This window comes from Gossypium raimondii, chromosome 7 (assembly GCF_025698545.1).
Source record: "Gossypium raimondii isolate GPD5lz chromosome 7, ASM2569854v1, whole genome shotgun sequence".
Lineage (NCBI taxonomy): Eukaryota > Viridiplantae > Streptophyta > Magnoliopsida > Malvales > Malvaceae > Gossypium > Gossypium raimondii.
Window position 1 is genome coordinate 5,180,289 of NC_068571.1, and position 18,944 is coordinate 5,199,232.

The window sequence follows — 18,944 nt, forward strand, 5'->3', positions numbered from 1 at the left end:
TAAATTAAAAAGTTTGCATATTTTTAATTTTAGACTTGTTTTTGTGTGTTCTGCATTTAATAAAGTTATGCATTATGTAACTTCCATGCTAGTTAAGTATGCATCATAAATAATGACATGCATTATGTAACTCTCATGTTAGTTTAAGTCTGCATCATTAAATTAAGTCTTGCATTAAGTAACTCATTTGTTCATTTAGTTTGCATTTCAAATCATGCATTTAAGCATCTTAGTTTAATAAATGAGTTGCTGGATATTTATTCAACTTATCTTAATTTAATTAATAAGTGTTTTTGTTGAACTTTATTTAATAAGTGTTGCTCTTAATTAATCTAGTTACTAGGATTATTTATTGATGCATGAGTTAAGTTCATTTAATTATGCTTCTTTAATTATCTAGTTGCTGGAATAATTGATGCATATGTTTTAGTTCATTTACTTAAGTATTAATGTGTGTTATGTTTAATAAGTGCTTACATGTGTTTAATAAGCTCATTTTAATGTGTTTATTGCAGGAGTCTTTTCAAGTCATAACCGTTACAATTCAAGGCTGTTACAAATTAAATAAAGTGGCTGTTCAAGTCATTTTCGGTTACAAAGTAAAAGGGTTGTTACAAAAGAGGTTTACATTTAAGGAGGTTTTAAGGAGCATTATATCATCTATTTAATTTTGGCAGCAACCTTTTAAGCTACCAGCCCATTTTTGCCATTTTAAAGATTAATTCAAGCATTCAGATACCATTAAGGAGTTGGTTAATAAGTTGGTGTCTATTCGGCTGGCCAATGGCTACCTCAAGAGTCATTTTTCAAGCAATTAAAGTCATTCATTCAGCTGAATTGAAGTGAATTCAAGAATGAAGTTATTTGGCTCAAGAATGTGAAAAGACTTGAGTTTTATTTTAGTTTTTTAAATGGCACATTAAGTTGAATATTTGTAACCATTTGGCTAGCCTATTTTAGCATTATAAATAGATGAAATCGACCTTTGTAAAGGGACTTTTGCAAAACTTTTGCCAATTTGTTTAATGAAACTTTGTTTCTGTGAGGTTAACTTCCTCTACAATTTCGTACGAGTCTCAAGTGACTTATCTAGCGAGCTAGTGGCGTCATCCTGAACTTGTTTTTGAACTTATCACCAACCCTGGTGTATCGTTCATCCATCTAAATATACCTTCGGTTCCTACTTTGCTAAGTAACGGGTCGAGGTCCATCAACCTATTCCCAACTGTCACCTTAAACCATATAAGATTTAGGGCGATACTCGTTATAGTATCGAATCTTTCTTGATGTTTAAGTTCTATTATTCATCTCCATCACTTACTTTTTCTATCCTACTTCTTTGTTAAACCGAGCCCATCCAAAGTTATTCCATCTAAAATCCATCTATCTTTTAGCCACCTTGAACTTATTCCAACATACAATTCCATACTTAACCAAAATTCATCCATTTTCGAAACCGAACGAAACTTCCTCGTCGACGATTGGGCAACTCAAATACGACTCGAATCAACACCGAGGCGGATCGTATCAGGTGTTACATTCACCTAGTCAATTAATAACCAACTTCAAACCTGAGGGGAAATTGTTGTTAATCTATTATATGAATAAGGACAAAATAGGCTAGTTTTCACTTGTCTAAGTACTACCAACTCTACTTGGTACAATATGAGACCACTCCTTATACCAACAACCAATAACAAGCAAGCTTGGAGGCCAAATATAGGGGCATGGGTTATTATTCATCTCTTATCTCCATCTTCTTGACCAATCTTGCACACATTATTATTCTCTCCATGACTTTGAATCCTTCACTCACTTAAGCATTAGAAAGTAATTGAAGTGTCAACTCCAACACCCTCATAGCTCATTTTTTTCTTGGAGATCAAACCTTTTTCTTTTTATATAAAACACATATAAATGAATGGATTTGAACGTAAAACGTTATTATTTTTTACTCCTACCTCCTCACCATCTCATCCAAGTTTATTTTTATGGTTTTATTAATATTTTATAAATTTATTATATAATTATTTTTGCCATATTTAGTTTTTTATTACTTTTGAAAATTGATTTATATTTTTTATAGACACAAAAAATAATTTTTTATTTAAGGTAAACTACACAATTGGTCATCCAACTTTAATAAATTTTAAAAATATAAAATAGTGTTTCCATATAAAAAACCCCAAGTAATTTTATGTAAAACTCTAGATTTGCTCTTTTATTGGAAAAACTAAAATTAATTCTAAAAAGTACAAAATTAAAAATAAATTATTTTTCCTATAAAACTCTGAAAGTTAATTTTGAAAAAGGAAAAATAAAGAAAATTAAAAGATAAAAAATCCATATAAAACTCAAGTAATTCCTATAAAATCTCAAGTTTTTCTCTTTTACGAATAGCCTAAAATTAATTTTAAAAATAATAATAAAATTAATTTTTAAAAAGATAAAATGAGAAACCAAAATAAAAATTTATTAAAGTTGGGTAACTAAAATGAGTGCACAATAACATTGAATTAACGACAGGTGACCAAAATGAAAACTTATTGAAGTTGGGTGACTAAAATGAAAACAGTTGTTAATGGTAATGCTTAATTTGCGAATTTTTTTATTTTTGGTACCCAAAATGAAAAATTATGAAAGTTGAGTGACTAACCGTCTAGTTTACCCTTTTATTTAAATAATTAACTGTGTAGTGTATCCCTGGAATACAAACATGATGTCACCTCTATTCGTGCGTTGCGGTTTCTCTCAAATTTACTTGAGATTAACAACTTCAACAGGGAGACCTTCCGAAGCTTTCTGAGATTAACTCGTTTTCTGAGATTTTCATTTTTTTTTGTGTTGACTGGAAAATTTTGAAAGCGATTGTATTTCGCCCTGGATTTCAAGGTAAGATTTTGACCTCTCAACTCTTTTTCTTTCTCTTATCAATTTGTTTTCTTATTCCTATTAGCTTTGATTTAAGGATCGGAATTACTATCGATTCATGCTCCATTGTTTTTAGGGTTTCTTAAAGCTTGCATTTTGCCTATTCGATTGATGTGTGTTCTATCTGTTTTTTAATGTTGCTGTTTTTTTTTTCTTTCTTGCCAGTGGTTCGAGTTTGAATTTTGATTAGATTTATCCCCGTTCTAGAATAATGGTTTTCATGTCAAGTGTTTTTTCATTATATCCTGTAGTTTTTCATATTTCTTTTAATAAACAAAATTCAACTGGAAACATGTCAATCAATAGTTCAACTCATTTGTTGCTATTTAGACTTTGAGGGTAGCAAAGTTTGTGATTCTTTTGGGGCTAAAATATCTCAGTCCCTTTTTAAATTTTTTTTTCTTAATTGAAGAATGAAGTGTCGGCCTGTGCATTTTCTGGTTTTTTTTCTTTTGTTTACTTTGGAGGTGTTATTATTCAGATTGAACTCTTTATGTGTAAATGCTAGCAAGATTCTTAGACCGTCCATTGTTATTTTTCTCGTGAAACAACCGAGAAAAAGAATTTATGTGTTTAGTGAAAATTTTATTTTATATATATGGTGAAACATATCTGAGAAAGTTGTTTTTTAGCTGTCTTTTAGGTTTTACTGAGGCTGTGATATTTAAGTAGTGCATAGAAAACCATAAACAGACATGAACACTATTGAATCGAGGGGTCCTTCTCTTAGAGGATATCAATGGAGGAAGGTAGTGCTGGATCTAAATGCTCCTCCCTGTGAAATCATAGAACAGGAGGGTACTTCAGAACAGGTTGGCCTCAAGGAAGTGGCCTGCCAACCCGTACATCCTGCATCACCTGCTACAATTGATGTTGAAGTTATTGATGATGATGTAACTGAAAGTTCTGCTACAGCATTTGCAGAGGTATGCTTCTCTTGTTAATAATTTTTGTCTTTCTTCACTTTTACAGCTATCTGTTTTGTAGATTCATTTCAATCACGAGTGTCACTAATTTTCTTGAGATTTTATGTCAGGCTAAAAACAACTCAAGGAGGAGCAGTGGAAGGACTGTTGTTGATCTAGATTCAGGTAGTTTTATTTATTAGCGAAAGACATTTATAATATTTCCTTTTCTATGTCGTGCTACCGAGATTGCTGTATGCTTGTTGCATAACAAAGCTTATTTTGATGCACCACCTTGTAAATTCATTCCATTTATCTGCATGAAGTCAAAATATTCCTTGTTAATTACATTGTTGAGGCCCCTTGTTTGTTAACTTGAGAATATGGAGGTATATGTCCTGTTAATTTCAATCCGTGGCTTAGTTCAGGTACTTTGTATTGTTTAGTTATCAAATGACTTACAAGAGTAGGAAAGGAACCTGTGTGCACTTTCTGCAAATGAATTTCCGGAAGGGTACAAATTAGAAACAGAATAATCAATTAACCAAACACACTTAATCCAGGTGAAAATCTAGGTGACATCATCTGCCGTGTAAGTGATTAGAAGAAGCTGATGGATCAAAATTATGTACTTCTGTGAATTGCACTAAAAAAATGCAAATAAACTTCAAGCGCTGTTGAATTTATTTTGTGTTATGACATCCTCTGTTTGGAACTGATGGTTTGTACTAAGAACTAGTGAGCACTGAGCTTTAAACTCTTGCAGTCTACTGATGTAGTTGATAACTCTGTGGTCTGTACTAGTTTATTGAGGGGACTATAGTAGATATACGCATTTTTCTGGTTTTTGCAGCTAGCTGCTTGCCCTTATGCGGGGCTTCTAAAGCGGGGTTTACTGATAGTCGATGGCTCAAGCAGTAGAATAAAACAAATATGACCTTAACTGAAGTAGATGCTATTGCTTGGGGTCTGGTCCAATCTTATGCTACTTATGTGATTGCCCAGGTCAACCAGTTTAGGAAATGGTGGTTCTTTGTTTACTTCATTTATCTTTCAAACCCTAGATTACTCTTTGTCTGAAGTTGGTGTATCTCACATCTCTTTCCTTCCAGGATGGCTGACTAGGTCAACTAATAATAATCAGAACAAACATAGAAGACCTCCTCCAAGCCAAACAGTTATCAATTGTGATCATTACATTAATTTGGAAAGCACGCCGCAATTTACTGTAAGAGCTCTTGCATTAGTTCATTAGTCAAATTCAGAAGATGTAATTTAAAATATTTTTCGGGAAAGACATGTTTGGCTGGTCATCAGATCTAAGACATTGTGATTGGACATCTCTTGTTATTTTGTCCATACAGTGTTTTCACGCAGGTGCATCTCTGTGTTTTGTTATATCTATGAATGTTTTAAGTCTCATTAACTATTCTATTGGAAGGTCAAGGAAATTCTAAAGCCGCAACCACCTCCAACCTTCAATTGTCCAATTTGTATGGGTCCATTAACCGAGGAGATGTCGACAAGGTGTGGACACATATTCTGCAAGGCATGCATTAAAGCTGCAATAGCTGTCCAGAGAAAATGCCCAACTTGCAGGAAAAAAGTCACTGTGAAGGAACTATTTAGGGTCTTCCTTCCATCTGCCTGTTAAATATGAGCTCTGCTCAAACTGTAAGTTCACTATTACATAATCGTAGGTTTTTAAACTTAATGTTGTTTGTACAAGAAATATGTGCATTTTTGTTCTTTCTCATGTGCTTGGAATTGGATGCTGTATTTTCTTGAATGAGGGTTGTTTCCAAATCAATGTCTGATATGTTGCTCTGCTATTTTCCTAAAGTATTTGACTCACTGTAGTGGTATGGACCTTGATGGTATTCCTTGTATTCTGTTGATATACGGCAGCTTTGTGAATGCTATTATTTGTTCTTTTAAATTATGTTCTGATTATATGATTGTTGTTTTATTTCAGGGACAGTACAAACTGCCTTGAAAAGAAGCAGAATCAATGGAGTTTGCATGTCAATGGAACAATTTCTTCAAGGGAATGTTTACTAGTGCTTAATTTGCACATGGCCTAACCAAAAAAAGATTAAAAAACAGCTTGATTAATGCCTAGAGGCACGGGTTAAGCAAATCCTTTTCTGAATATTGGAACTTGACATGTGTAGTTTTATAGTATATTTGAGTGGATAATTTTTTTGATTAGATACCTCAGCAGGCCTTTTTGGTTTTTACCCCTAAGCCCTAATCCTTAATTATAATCTAACATGACATGAAACTACTCCAGGTTTAACAACAGGACTTCAAATTGTAAGGATGCTACTTAAAGAGACCTGCTTTGACCATTTGAAATCCTGGAGATGGATATAAGGGAAAGGTGGAACATTCAAGTCCAAATTCACTTAACTAGAGATCGATCCCCCTAATTTACACTCAATGAAGTTCTATAATGAATCCTATAACCGCATAACCCATCCAACTTATCATTGATTTATGAGGCAATAACTGCAGGGATAATGCAGTCTCTATTTATGCTTAAAATAGTTGTCAAAGCTACTTACCCTGAAAATGCAATTGTATAAGCAATGTGGTTACTTGGATCAATGATAAGAACTACATGGTACGGTAGCTGAATCTTTTCTTTTTCATCTTGAATCAGTCTGCACAGTGTCATGACAAATTAGTTTGCACTATATGCAAATAATAAAAGGCATTTTCTTTTATAGAGGAGTGTAAACATCTATATATTTGTTGTTAGCTTGGTGGCCTCATTTCCGTATCATACTCATCAATGCCATCTTGGGGATGAATGAACGATGCTTTGGCGTGGTTTGCTTGGTGGCTGCTCTGGGTTGTTTCTTTTCTTCATGATTGAGGAAACTGTTGGGCTGAAGTAGTCGTTACTTCTTTGAGAAGTTGCCCCTTGTGAGTAAGTCTTCTTTCCATGTATAAAGCTCCTCTGCTTTTCTAGCAATGCCCTGCGAGCCACTGGATTTCTTTGAACTGCTCCCCATCTTGTGTAACCCACACAGCTCTGGCTCCTTCCCACTTGCTGTAACTTCCCTTCTCTAGGACTTGTGTAGTTTCGACTCTCAGCAGTTTCGGCAGAGTACATGGTCTCCCCCTCACTGCTGTACCCATGATACATCTCCAGACGTTGTTCAACTGGAGATGAACTAGACTGGACCTCACTCTGAGCCCCATTTACAGATGCCATCGAGGCAACATCAGCATCCTCACTAGGACTTATCTGTACTCTATTCTTGATTTGATCTTCTTCAATCAATGGGCTTTCTGGTGGAAGCTCCTTCAAAGCATTCTCATCTGAATTCAGAAGCTGTTGTTTGGCAGGCTCCAAAACGATAGCAGTTTTCACAACCCTCGGAGGAAAATTTATATTCAAAAGCTGGACTGGGGTGGTCTCTTTCTTCCTAAGAGGGACTGATGTCAGCTTTGGGGATTCATATATTTCAGGAGTTGGAATTCCTTGCACATGCGCAGCATGTGGATCAGAACATGGCGTCTCTTCTTCAATAGTGTTCACTGCAGCAGAAGAGCTGGGTCCTGGTTGATCCCTAGTTTTCGTGATTACATTTGATGAAGATGGTGTTATGTCATTATCGTCTCCTGTTGACTTGAAAACCTGGCGCATTGTAAAGGATGCAGAAGAATGCTCACTCTTCTGGCCTGAAGACATCAATCTAATAATTGGTAGCTTGGGTTTGGTAACTTCATCAAGACTTCCTTCCCAATGTTGGTTTAACCAATCGCAAATGACGGGTATGGGAATACCGAACTGCATAGGTGTATCTTTCTTCCATGACGATGAGGATGAAGAAGAAGTCCCAGATGACTTGGTATTAGGAGAGGTAGCTAGCTTCATAGGATCACAGATCATGAATGCAAGGTTCCCATGTGAATCAAATCCGGCTGAGCCAGGGTTCCATGTTATTCCGTCGGTTGACAGTTTTATGAGATTGTCCGTGGCAATCACCACCTTTCCTTCACCTACTGTCACTTCTTGTTTCTCGGTGTAACCTAGAAGGTAAACGGCACTTCCTAGATATAAATTCGGTTTAGAACACGTCTTCAAGTAATGAGGTTGGTGCCCCTGGGTATTTGATTCTCCATCCACGGCATCTAAGCCCACTATTGTTAGATCTAAAACAGAACTGGTAATGAAAAACCTGCAACCAGATTAAAGACGGGAATTAAACTCGAAGCATGCTAAATAAAAGAAAGAAATATTTCAGGAGTTCTGCCACCTTGTCCTTAGACCATACATAAAATCAGTAAATTACAAGAGGAATCTCAATCATGAAACTCTTAAACCACAAAACGGGTCAGCCTAGAGAACAATCATAACATCAACTTAACTAGGACAAGCCAATTAGACCGAAGGCATTAGACTATCTTTCCAATTTCTAATCAATTTTAAAGAGTTTCCAACGTCTCTGCAACTGAGTGAACTAATGAGCATATCACCTATAGTCACCACTACCCGATGACTTCCAAAGGGAAAGAACTTGCCTTCAATATCGAAACATGGAGTTCAAAGGCAAGACACCATATGCGAAGGAAATATTAAAATGTCCAGGTGCATCAATGGTTAGGTTTAGAGATAGAAAGAGAACTTCCCGCTCCAATCCATACAAAAGGGTCAAAACCCCTAAAGGAAGTAACTATGTAGAAGAAATCCAAATTATCATATAAGTTTTCCAAAAAGTACCATTAGAGCAAGCACCAAAAACAACTACGTACAATCTAAGAAATAAAACTAATAATTCTATAATCAAGAGATAGAAATTATCAATACTACACCCAATCCAAGATTATTGTTTCATCAGTACGTGTTAAAAGTCAAAGGAGAGAATAGTCCCACAGACCATAATCAATAAACTTCCATTTTATTTATCAAAAAATAAATAAACTTCCATTTTAGATAGGATTGATAAATTAAGAAACATCACCACTGCATTGAGACAATGAAAATGCTAGTTAAAAGTATGTTATTGATCACAGTATCAAGACGCACAGATGACTATATATACATATATACACATCCATTTATATTTCCTCTGTAGAAAAACATGTTATCACTGAATACTTGTAATACCTTTTTATATATTATCTAACATATAGGTGAACAAATCAAAGGATAATGTCGTGTCATGTGTGACACATATGGAAAAGAAAGAGTAAGGCTTTCGGACTAGCTTGGGAGTGACACCTAATGACGCAGATGCGCTACAGCATTGAAACCCCATTGTCTATTGGCCAAGGGCGTTCACCCCATACCCACGTTGTGGGATCGAGATACTCAAGAGTTATCGCACATTTGTACCCACAGGGATAAAAATTTCAAAATTAAATAAATTAAACAAAACCATCAGCACCTTATACTAATCCATCAAAATCCAATAATGAAGCCTAGGCTGCATATCTTCTAGTTAAGGTGAAGTATTATGACACTTTAAAGAGCTAAAAATTTAACTACTAGGTGAAATGAAGCATAAATAGCACTGTGAAGAGAATCAAAGTAAAGTTATGACGGTGAAATGTCAAAAAAAGAAAGAAATAAATAAAGAAAAAGCTTGAAAATGATAACAAAGATCAACAAAGAATGTTCTTTTAATAATGTAAACTTTACAACTAAGAAGTTTTGACATGTCATGAAATATAAGCAGAAAAGGTAAAGCCAAATTAATTTCCTCAATCAAATCTCAAAGTTGAGAATTCTACCAATTCTAGAGCTATCAATCTTGACCCAAGTTCCTTTAATCAATTTATCATAATTCAATACCATTTCCATAATAGTAATTCATAGCAACATAAAGTAAATGGCATTATAATCCCTCGTTTTTTCCCTTATTATAAACCAAAAAAACATACCTTTGAGGTACGAGAGTGGCAGCAACGCCGTTTTGGAGCCGGATCTCGGAGCTCTCAGCAGCAGCTACGGAAGGGAGGTTAACGTGAGTAGTTAAGAGAAGATTCCGGTGGATGAGGAATCCGGTAACAGAGATTCCATCAGCGGCGGCGCCAGTGATTCTGGCCATTGCCGGAGCTTTACTTGAGAAAATGGTGCCCTTCATTCTTTCCGTCTTGCTTACTCCTTTGCAAAAACACCATGACTCCCTCAAACCACCCATTTTTCTTTTGTTCGTGTTTTAAATTCTCACGAGTCCAGAGAAATTGGATTTGGGTTCTTCTTCTTTTTTATCAAAGGGCTGGATCTAGAATGAGTGACATTGAAACTATTGAAGAATGTAAACTGTTTGAAAGTATGCTTCACTGAGAAACATAAAATAAAAGATAAAAATAGAGCGGGAGGAAGTGAAGGGAGAGACGAGATGGTCGTGAAATGAGTAAAGGGAAAAGGGGGCTCTCTTCTTTTAGCTGGAATCTCTCTACTGTCGGGCTAAAGAAAATGAAAATTTGAAGGAAAATGGAGAGCCGGAATGTTGAATTATTTGACTTGTGCTGTAAGTTTTTGCATTAACGCCGATGGTTCACAAAATTCGAGCTTAATATTTTACTTAAATATTAATGACTTGTGTTTAAAGCTTAAACATTATTATTATCAATTTTAATCACAGGCTAATTTGTTATTACTTAAATCAAATATGTAGAGACAAATGTCGCCGTAACAAAGCTACGATTCAAGGTTTATGTTGCAATGATAAAAAAGAAAAGGGAAAATTACAGCGATAGTCACTTAACTTTGGTTAAAATAATATTTCAGTCATTAAACTTTCAAAACTGATAACTCGATCACTAAACTTACAATCCTAAACAATTTATTGTTACAACTTAAACCTTGAATTTTCGTAAAGTTTAGTCACTGAGTTGTCATTTTCGAAAATTTAGTGACTGAAATGTTATTTTAACTAAAATTGAGTGATCGCTAGTGTAATTTTTCCAAAGAAAAAAATATGAAAAAGACAATTAAGATCATGCAAATGACAGCTGCTTGCTAGGGGACCATTCAGTCTTTTTCGGACAATTCATTTTATTACTAGTTTCTTTGTTTTGTTTTTCTTTGGGGGGGAATTGTAAAGGAAATTGATGTTTGCTTCCTATTTCTAATTGTAAGTTGTTTCATAAATTTAACAAAATTTAACGAGAAAAACATTTTATTTGAATATTTTTAATTTTTCTCGAACGAAAAAAAATCAGTGACAGAATATGATCCATTCTTATAAGTAGAATCGAATCTGTTTGATTAAGGGATGTGGTAAGCAACTATCACGACATGCCTTGTGATTTCAAAATATTATTACAATATTTAAGTATTTTAATAGGTTGGTGTCACCTTTAATCGATTCAATAATGAATTTACTAAATGCCCCTCACTTTTACTAAACGATAGATATTATTTTGAGGATAATTTTGTCTTTTCATAAAAAATTTGTACATAATTAAGCTTGAACCCGAAACATTGTGATATATCTTTTAATTTTACCATTTCAACCAAAACAATTTTTTCTTATTATGTTATTTTTAAAATTTTTGTTTCATACGTTTTCACCCACATTATAGGTGTGACAAAATCTAATATATATTTATTGATTTATATAACTCAATGTTAAATTTAAAATAGATTTTTTTTAAAAAGAGTTGAAAGGCTCATTTAATTTCACATTTTTTTTTGCCGAAAAGGGATTTAAATTCAAATCACTTCAAACGAGTTAAGTTCGATACATAATACATCATTATTTATTAGTTAATAATAAAAGCTCTAAGCTACAAGAATGAGTTAAGGATGTTTAAATTTCGGTTAAAACTGAATTGATTGACCGAATCAATCTAATTTGGTTAATCCGTCGATGGTCGAACTTAGTTCGATCAGAGGTCGATTAATGGTTTTTTGAAATTTCAATTATCGATTAATTCAGTTCGAAATAGGATAATTAACCGAATTAACCAAACTTAATAATTATATAGTGTTTCAAGACTTAAATTTTCAGTTAAATCTGTTAACTTTCAAGACAAATAAACATTATCAATGTATTTTTTATATGTTTTATACTTGTTTTAACCAAAAGACAAAAACATATAAATATTTCGGTTCGATTAATGTTTCTTGAAAAAATTTTAATTTGATTGACAGTTAAAAGATTATACAGGTCGATTAAATTAATTAATGCTAATTCAATTCGGTTATTCGTTTCAACAACCCTAAAAGTAAGTGCTACAAACATTAAATAAAATAGAAAAAGAAAAACCATTCGATAGAGAACTAGATTGAAAATTACTCTTTAACCGTACTAGTGCATCCGCGCATTTGTTCACTCTCATATTCTTTTACATTAATTTTATGGTTTCATCATATTCAAATATATTGTAGGGTAAACTATTAAAATAGTGACTTTTGTTTACCTTAAGTTACATTTTAGTCACTTATGTTTGAAATGTTACGTTTTAGTCACTTACGTTATCACGTTGTAACATTTTAATCGCTGAGCCGTTAATTGTCGTTAATGGTGTAACGGTAAGTTGACATGGCATGTTAAATCATCATTTCAAACAAAAATTTTAGGTTAATTTATACAATCAATCCCCATATTTTTTCGTTTTGAGCAATTTAATTTTTTTTCTTCTATGTTCTTTTAACTTTCTTTTTTCTTCTTTATTTTCCATTCTCTTCTGCTTCTCTCTCTATTTTCGTCCATTCTCCATTTCTTTTAACCTAGTTTTTCTATGTTTTCTATTTGTTAAAACTAATCTCTATACTTTTATTTTTTTCGAGTGAGGCGAGCTTGTGGACTAGTTTTAACAAATGAAAAATATAGAAAAACTACGTTAAAAGAAATGGAGAAGGGAGGAAAACAGAGGGAGAAGCAGAAGAGAATGGAAAAGAAAGAAAGAAAGAAACTTAAAAGAATATAAAAGAAAAAAATGAAATTGCTCAGTGACTAAAATGTTACAACATGATAATGTAAGTGACTACAACGTAATATTTCAAACATAAGTGACTAAAATGTAACTTGAGGTAAATAAAAGTGATTATTTTGGTAGTTTACCTATATTTTATCCAATTTATTATATTATTTTCGTGTTTATTTATTGTGTTTAAAACCATATATATATATATAAATTTAATATAACAGTACATATTTTATATTTGCGTCAAGTGACGGTATCTCGCTTTTTATTTTTATCTAATATATATAGATAGGAATAATAAAATTGCAATTTGGACTTTTTTATCTAATAATACTAACTTTTAATTATCATAATAAAAGATGCTAATGGTAATTAGAACTTAATCTCCACCAATATTTTCAACTTTTTCATTTTTTCTTTTATTCAGTTTGCTCTTTTCTTAAAATTTTAGATATTTTTAAAATATCTTTTCCATATTATAATTTTATAAAAATTATGAATTTTTCAGTTTTATAAAATAAATTTTCTATAATTTTATTATCCATTAAATTCTAAAGATTTAATCAATTAGATAAACAAAACTTTAAATATATGTTGCTTTTTAACAAAAAAATATTAGAGGATCCTAGGGCCAAAGTCATGGAATGGGTAAGTCAACAATTCCTAAAATGGACTATGTAATGTACTTTATCCGCTGGATTACCGATGGGGGAGGGGGCATTTTACCAGAGGTTTATATTGTATCAATCTACCCTTGTGTGCGTGATTCCTGTTGAAGCATATACTCGAGGGTTGGTGCAGGGCGAACGATTTCAAAGTGGACTCCCCATTCATTAGGTAGAGAAGATCACCAAGATCCCATGATCCACTGCAGAACTTATTCCAATTCAATGAGCATTCTCAATATTATGCCTTGAAGAGGACTCAAACCTCCACGCTCTTTAGCACGAGATTTTGAGTCTCGCATGTCTACCATTTCACCACCAAGGCATCTTGAAAGTGAATCGTGTTCCATGAATATGGGTACATTAATTTTTAAGGCACATTGCACTCCTAAATAGAGCAAATATGTTTGAATCTTGAAAACAATATTGTTGAGAGGGACAACTGCAAATCCAGAATATGGATTGTAAAACAGACATGCATAAGATATATATATATATATATAATCATTATTTATCAGTATAACATTCATTTGAACATTGTAATTCAACCAAATTTTCTTTTATTTTTATCAAATACTTCGACATGGTGAAGTAATTCTTAGACTATATAAATTTTATCTTCAAAAATGGCATCATTATTAATCTTTTCTTTCTTTCTTTTGGTTCGGCACTCCATCGTTAATAAAATGAATTAATATTTATTACATTTTTTTAATATTAATCTCATTATAGTTTTTTATCATATCTGGGTTTTTTTTATAATACTTAGTCCTTCCCCAATCTTTAAATAGGAAGATAACGCACTTCAACGCACTAAAACTCACGTCCTCCTGCACTAACAACAATGTCAATACCAATCAATTTAAAACTAATCGACAATATTTATTTCACTTTTAAAGTGTACATTCTTAGAATGCAAATTTATGAAGTATACTAATATTTAAAAAAAGAGATTAAAATAGTCAATAAGTATAAGTATAGACATACAAGTATACATATTTATTATAAAGCAGTTTGGTCAAAATTACAAATTAAATAAACACATTTATGAGTAGCAAGTGAAAAAAATATAGTTATTGATATATGCTTAATATATTCAATACTCGTCATTAAAAAGTTTTATATTAGTTAGTAACAGTAAAAGTAAAATAAAAGTTAACGCATGGTAATCTGTATATTCAATTGACATGAATAACCTATTGTCTTGCTACTTGATATATATATATTGTGATAATATATGGTAATTTTTAATGATATTGCATATAAATTTTCATAATATTAATTTTAACTTTTAATGATATTTCTTATAATTTATTACTAAAATATTTCATTATCTGTTTATATATTTTAAAAAAATTATAAACATAAATTTAATTATTTATATATATAAAGAAACCGAATCTAGTTTAACATTTAAATAATCTTAGTAATATTATGTTATTTATTCCTCAACATAAAATGTTTTTAAAATTTAATTTTTTTGTACGACATTAATATCAGTTTTAATGTTATGAATATTTTTATTTTAAATAAATATTATTTCACTAAAGTAACATTCCGCTTAAATGTTAATGTAAAAATAAAACAAATATATGAAATATTTCAAATTTTTATTATATGAATGCCTCATGAATGTATAAATTCTAAAGAGAAAATGGTAGCTATGAGTATGATTACTTTGTTGCCAGAAAAATGAAATATCTTCACGGAATCGATCGGCTTGCTGAAGATATTTAATTCTATTTTATTAAGCACATGAAAGAACATGTACCATGAAAGAGATTTTCCTTTCTTATTTATATATATATATATATTATTTTCTCAGGCACGAATAAGCTGTCAGTGGAACAAAACATGTGATATGTAATAATTGCATGGAAATATGTTGGGGTTTATATACAATTGCTGTACCAAAGAACAAAGATGTTTGAATATCCATTTTTTAATATTTATGCATTAAGAAAAATAAACCATGAAAACAATTTATTTTCCTTTTTTTTTTCCCCCATAAACAAATGGGATTCATCACAAATTCAACAAAGCCAATGGCAAGTAACATGGAAATGGGCCATAAAAACCTTGAAATTTTGACTTGCAACTAAAGACAATGACCTTTGTTCAAAACTTATGCACCTCAAAGCAAGAAATTTTCCACCTCATGATGGGCAAGGAAATGGCTAAAATCAAATCATTTCTTTGAGCATTGAGGGTCAAAGAACCAAAACAAAGATTGTAATAAAATAAACAATGAGGAAGGATATTCCTTCTCTTATCATGGATAGCGAAGGGGTTGTCTAGGTTTGAACCCGAGACTTAATAAGAACTTAAGCATTCCAAGTCATTTGTCGCTACACTAGTGGCTAGTTGACGAGGAAGGATATTCTTGATGGTGAAACGAGAAGTTAGAAATTTGTGAGGAAAAGCAGACTATCGAAGTTGGTACTTCAAGATGGGTTTCGGTTTCTAAATCAACAAATATGAGTTCAAGAGAAAATGAAGTTATCAATGTATCAAAATGTAACTTAAAGTTCAGTGCCTCTACAAATTCACTGCTTTAATCCCACCATTTTTGTACCTGAAATCTAGTGTAACCCGTAATCATAAAGACAACACTGATGAAGACCCAAAACCCCAATCCATTGAGACATTAAGCACTTCTGAGATCATGAAACTAAACCCTTGAAATAAGATATATGCCGAAGTATGATGGACACTGAAGCTTTGTTCCAGACTTTCAATGTGTTATAGTGAGGGAAAATTTTAATCAACAAGTATGGTAAAAAAAATGTCGTATGCAGACAATCTATGAGAGCTGAAAAAATTGGTAACTCAATTCTTTTACCAAAAGTACTCCTCAATGTTAGACACAAAGGCAATATGATTCTTCTATGAAAGTTTTCCGGACTTGGAAGTTAGTTCCCAATCTGTACCTTTTTCTCTCCAAGACAGGTCCATTGGTAAAGCTTGCAGAAATTTGTTCTCACTAGGGTCCACGAAGAGATGTTATGGAGCAACCATCAATCGGAACCAACATCAACCCCCTTTTGTTTCAGAAAATCCTTGGCTTCAGCAATGTCCTATAAACATACAGCATATGGAGTCGAAAAAACAAATCAGACCAGTAAATTATAATGAGTGTCACAATCGAACTTGTTCAAACTTTTCAAAAGATGTTAAGAAGAAAACTCATGTCCCAACCACAGTAGATATTACCGCACTGCTTAAGCACATGGTGGAAAAACAAAAGGAAAGGAAAAGGGGAAGAGATTCATCACTAATTAGTCATATATGATTTCAATGCTTATACTAATGAACAATTTAAAACGTACATGAGAAAAAGGGGAGAGAGAGAGAGAAATAAAATACCTTCTGCAGCAGCAATGCTTCTTGAGGGCAAGTAGGGAATCGCATTAGTCCAACTCCAACCATTAATAAGCCATAGCATCCAAGTGACACAATAAAATAGATTGGCAGCTGAAAATTTTTATAGCGCGACATTTAGTGACAATGCATTGGAATAATTGGACATGAATAACAGAACATCAAAGCAAAGAAAGAAACTCACCAACCAAGTATGGCTTTGTGGTATTACGGATGCCTGCAAAAGGCCAATCCAAAGTGCAGAGATGACCACCAACAGAGAGAAAAGCTTTAAAACATGCTTCATCGGATTGGCAATGCTAATTAGCTCAGAAGTCCTGCTTTTATATCAAACAACTTAAATCTTTAAACAAATAAGGAAAATGGCGTATAGCTGAAAAACGAAATGTAATAGCAATGAGAATCTTAAACTGCAAAATGAAGTAGAAAAAAATCACCAAGAAAGGGATTCTAGATATAAACAGAAACAACAATCCATTTGTCAACTCTTCACTATCAGTAGGGAAAAAAAACGAAAAACACTAGTACAGAAGCAACAACTAACATGCTTAAGAAATAAACAAAGAAGGTCTTACTGAAATCTTTAACAGATTGTGCTAACAAGTGCCCTACTGACATTCATACAATGCATTGGAAATGGTAAGTTATATACTACTACCAACCAAAAATCAGCAGTACTAGAGTTTAGATTGTCCCTTTGTACAATTATTTGGTCCATCCTTCAAAGCTGAAGAGAACACATACATACACACACACACAAAAAAAAAAAAAAAAACTGTTTGACATGGCAAATCCAGGAAAACTAGAAACACAGACATATAAAGAAAAACAAATGAAGTTTTATTGCCATTGAAAGAGATGGTGCTGATATTATATGCTAATTATTATTCCAAGATCAAGGAACTCAAAGCCCTTGTCCAAAAAATAAGTTAAGGAATCAGCCATTTCTCAGATATAAGTTACTTAGCTAAACGCCTAAAAACAATTCAATTGATGAAAAAAATAAACACAGACAAAAGAGAAGAAAAGAAAAAGGAACTCAAACAGATCACCAACTATAAACTTTCATTAGATAGAATACCTAATTGAAAAATCCTTCGTTAATTTCAAAGTCAAAATCTGATTTTCGCATCAGATGAACTGAAAGCCTAGCGAAAATTGTCCCAATCAAAAAAATCACTTCGCAGTTTCAATTTAAGATTCCTTTTATCCGCAAGGAATTGAACAATCAGATAAAATAACGAGTAAATCGAGTGAAGAAATAATATATATATATACCTTGAGGGGAAGAGTCAAGACGGGACGGCAGCCGAAGAAAATCAAACAGGAAAGCAAGAACAAAAGGCAGAGAGAGAGAGAGAGGGGTGGTTTCGACTGGTCTGGTTACCTCGTATGTTCAGCCACGAAACTTGGGTCAATTGGGCTGCTTCCAGATTTTGAAGAAGGCAAATGAACAAAGTTGGGCTTTTGTCAAATAAAGAACGCTTAATTTACGATTTGCCCACTAAAGTATACCTGTTTTTTCATTTTGGTACTTTTAACTTTTTTGTCCAATTTGACATCTAAAGTTGAAGTTTAAAAAACTGATTACCAATCACATAGCGCCATGTGGCATATTTTTATAAAAATAAGTATTTTTATCAAATGTAAACATTAAAAATAAATATATATATATATATATATAAAATTCGTGAAAATATATATAATCTAGAAAAAACATATAAATTATAAAATATATATATAAATTAAAAATAAGATAAATGTAAAAAAAGTTGAAATTAATAATATCATTATAAAAATGTAAAAAAACTTATAAAATTTGAAAAAAATAAAACTATTTAAAATATTAAAAATTGTGAAAATCATTAATTTTTAAAAATATTAAAATTGTAAAAAAATGTTTAGAAAATGTGAAATATCAGAATTTTTTTTAAATATAATACTTCTTCACAGTTTTTTCTTAAAGAGAGAAATTAGAAGATGCTAAAATAGCAATAAACTACTAAATTATTATGCCAAGATAACCTACATAAACGGATTATGACGAGAGAAATGATTAACGTAACATTAAAATAAATTTCATAAATAACCTGATCAACAACAAGCTATAATTCTTGATTTCAAAATGGTCGTTCCATTTCAAGTGACATAATGATAAATTATACTT

At 32.2% G+C, this 18,944-nt stretch overlaps 3 protein-coding genes across 5 annotated transcripts; 1 reads left to right on the plus strand and 2 right to left on the minus strand.

The window, feature by feature from the left end:
* The first annotated feature begins 2,718 nt into the window (after positions 1–2,718).
* LOC105804512 (uncharacterized) lies at positions 2,719–6,049 on the plus strand. 2 transcript variants are annotated; one of them, XM_012637168.2, is made up of 6 exons: positions 2,719–2,892; positions 3,564–3,857; positions 3,968–4,022; positions 4,949–5,064; positions 5,278–5,510; positions 5,812–6,049. In XM_012637168.2, the coding sequence occupies exons 2-5, from the start codon at positions 3,627–3,629 to the stop codon at positions 5,488–5,490; spliced, it is 615 nt and encodes a 204-aa protein (XP_012492622.1). In that variant the 5' UTR covers positions 2,719–2,892; positions 3,564–3,626; the 3' UTR covers positions 5,491–5,510; positions 5,812–6,049. The 2 variants fall into 2 exon arrangements, with proteins under 2 accessions (XP_012492622.1, XP_012492614.1); XM_012637160.2 differs by having other exon boundaries at positions 3,575–3,857.
* A 400-nt stretch (positions 6,050–6,449) lies between these two features.
* Positions 6,450–10,353, minus strand: LOC105804498 (uncharacterized). The gene is made up of 2 exons (XM_012637141.2): positions 9,735–10,353; positions 6,450–8,029 (listed from the first exon to the last, which is right to left on the minus strand). The coding sequence occupies exons 1-2, from the start codon at positions 9,992–9,994 to the stop codon at positions 6,631–6,633; spliced, it is 1,659 nt and encodes a 552-aa protein (XP_012492595.1). The 5' UTR covers positions 9,995–10,353; the 3' UTR covers positions 6,450–6,630.
* A 5,706-nt stretch (positions 10,354–16,059) lies between these two features.
* LOC105804478 (dolichol-phosphate mannose synthase subunit 3) lies at positions 16,060–18,205 on the minus strand. 2 transcript variants are annotated; one of them, XM_012637118.2, is made up of 4 exons: positions 18,056–18,205; positions 16,962–17,094; positions 16,763–16,870; positions 16,060–16,473 (listed from the first exon to the last, which is right to left on the minus strand). In XM_012637118.2, exons 2-4 carry the CDS (start codon positions 17,061–17,063, stop codon positions 16,414–16,416), a joined length of 270 nt encoding a protein of 89 aa, XP_012492572.1. In that variant the 5' UTR covers positions 17,064–17,094; positions 18,056–18,205; the 3' UTR covers positions 16,060–16,413. The 2 variants fall into 2 exon arrangements, with proteins under 2 accessions (XP_012492572.1, XP_012492585.1); XM_012637131.2 differs by having other exon boundaries at positions 16,962–17,097.
* Positions 18,206–18,944: the final 739 nt, after the last annotated feature.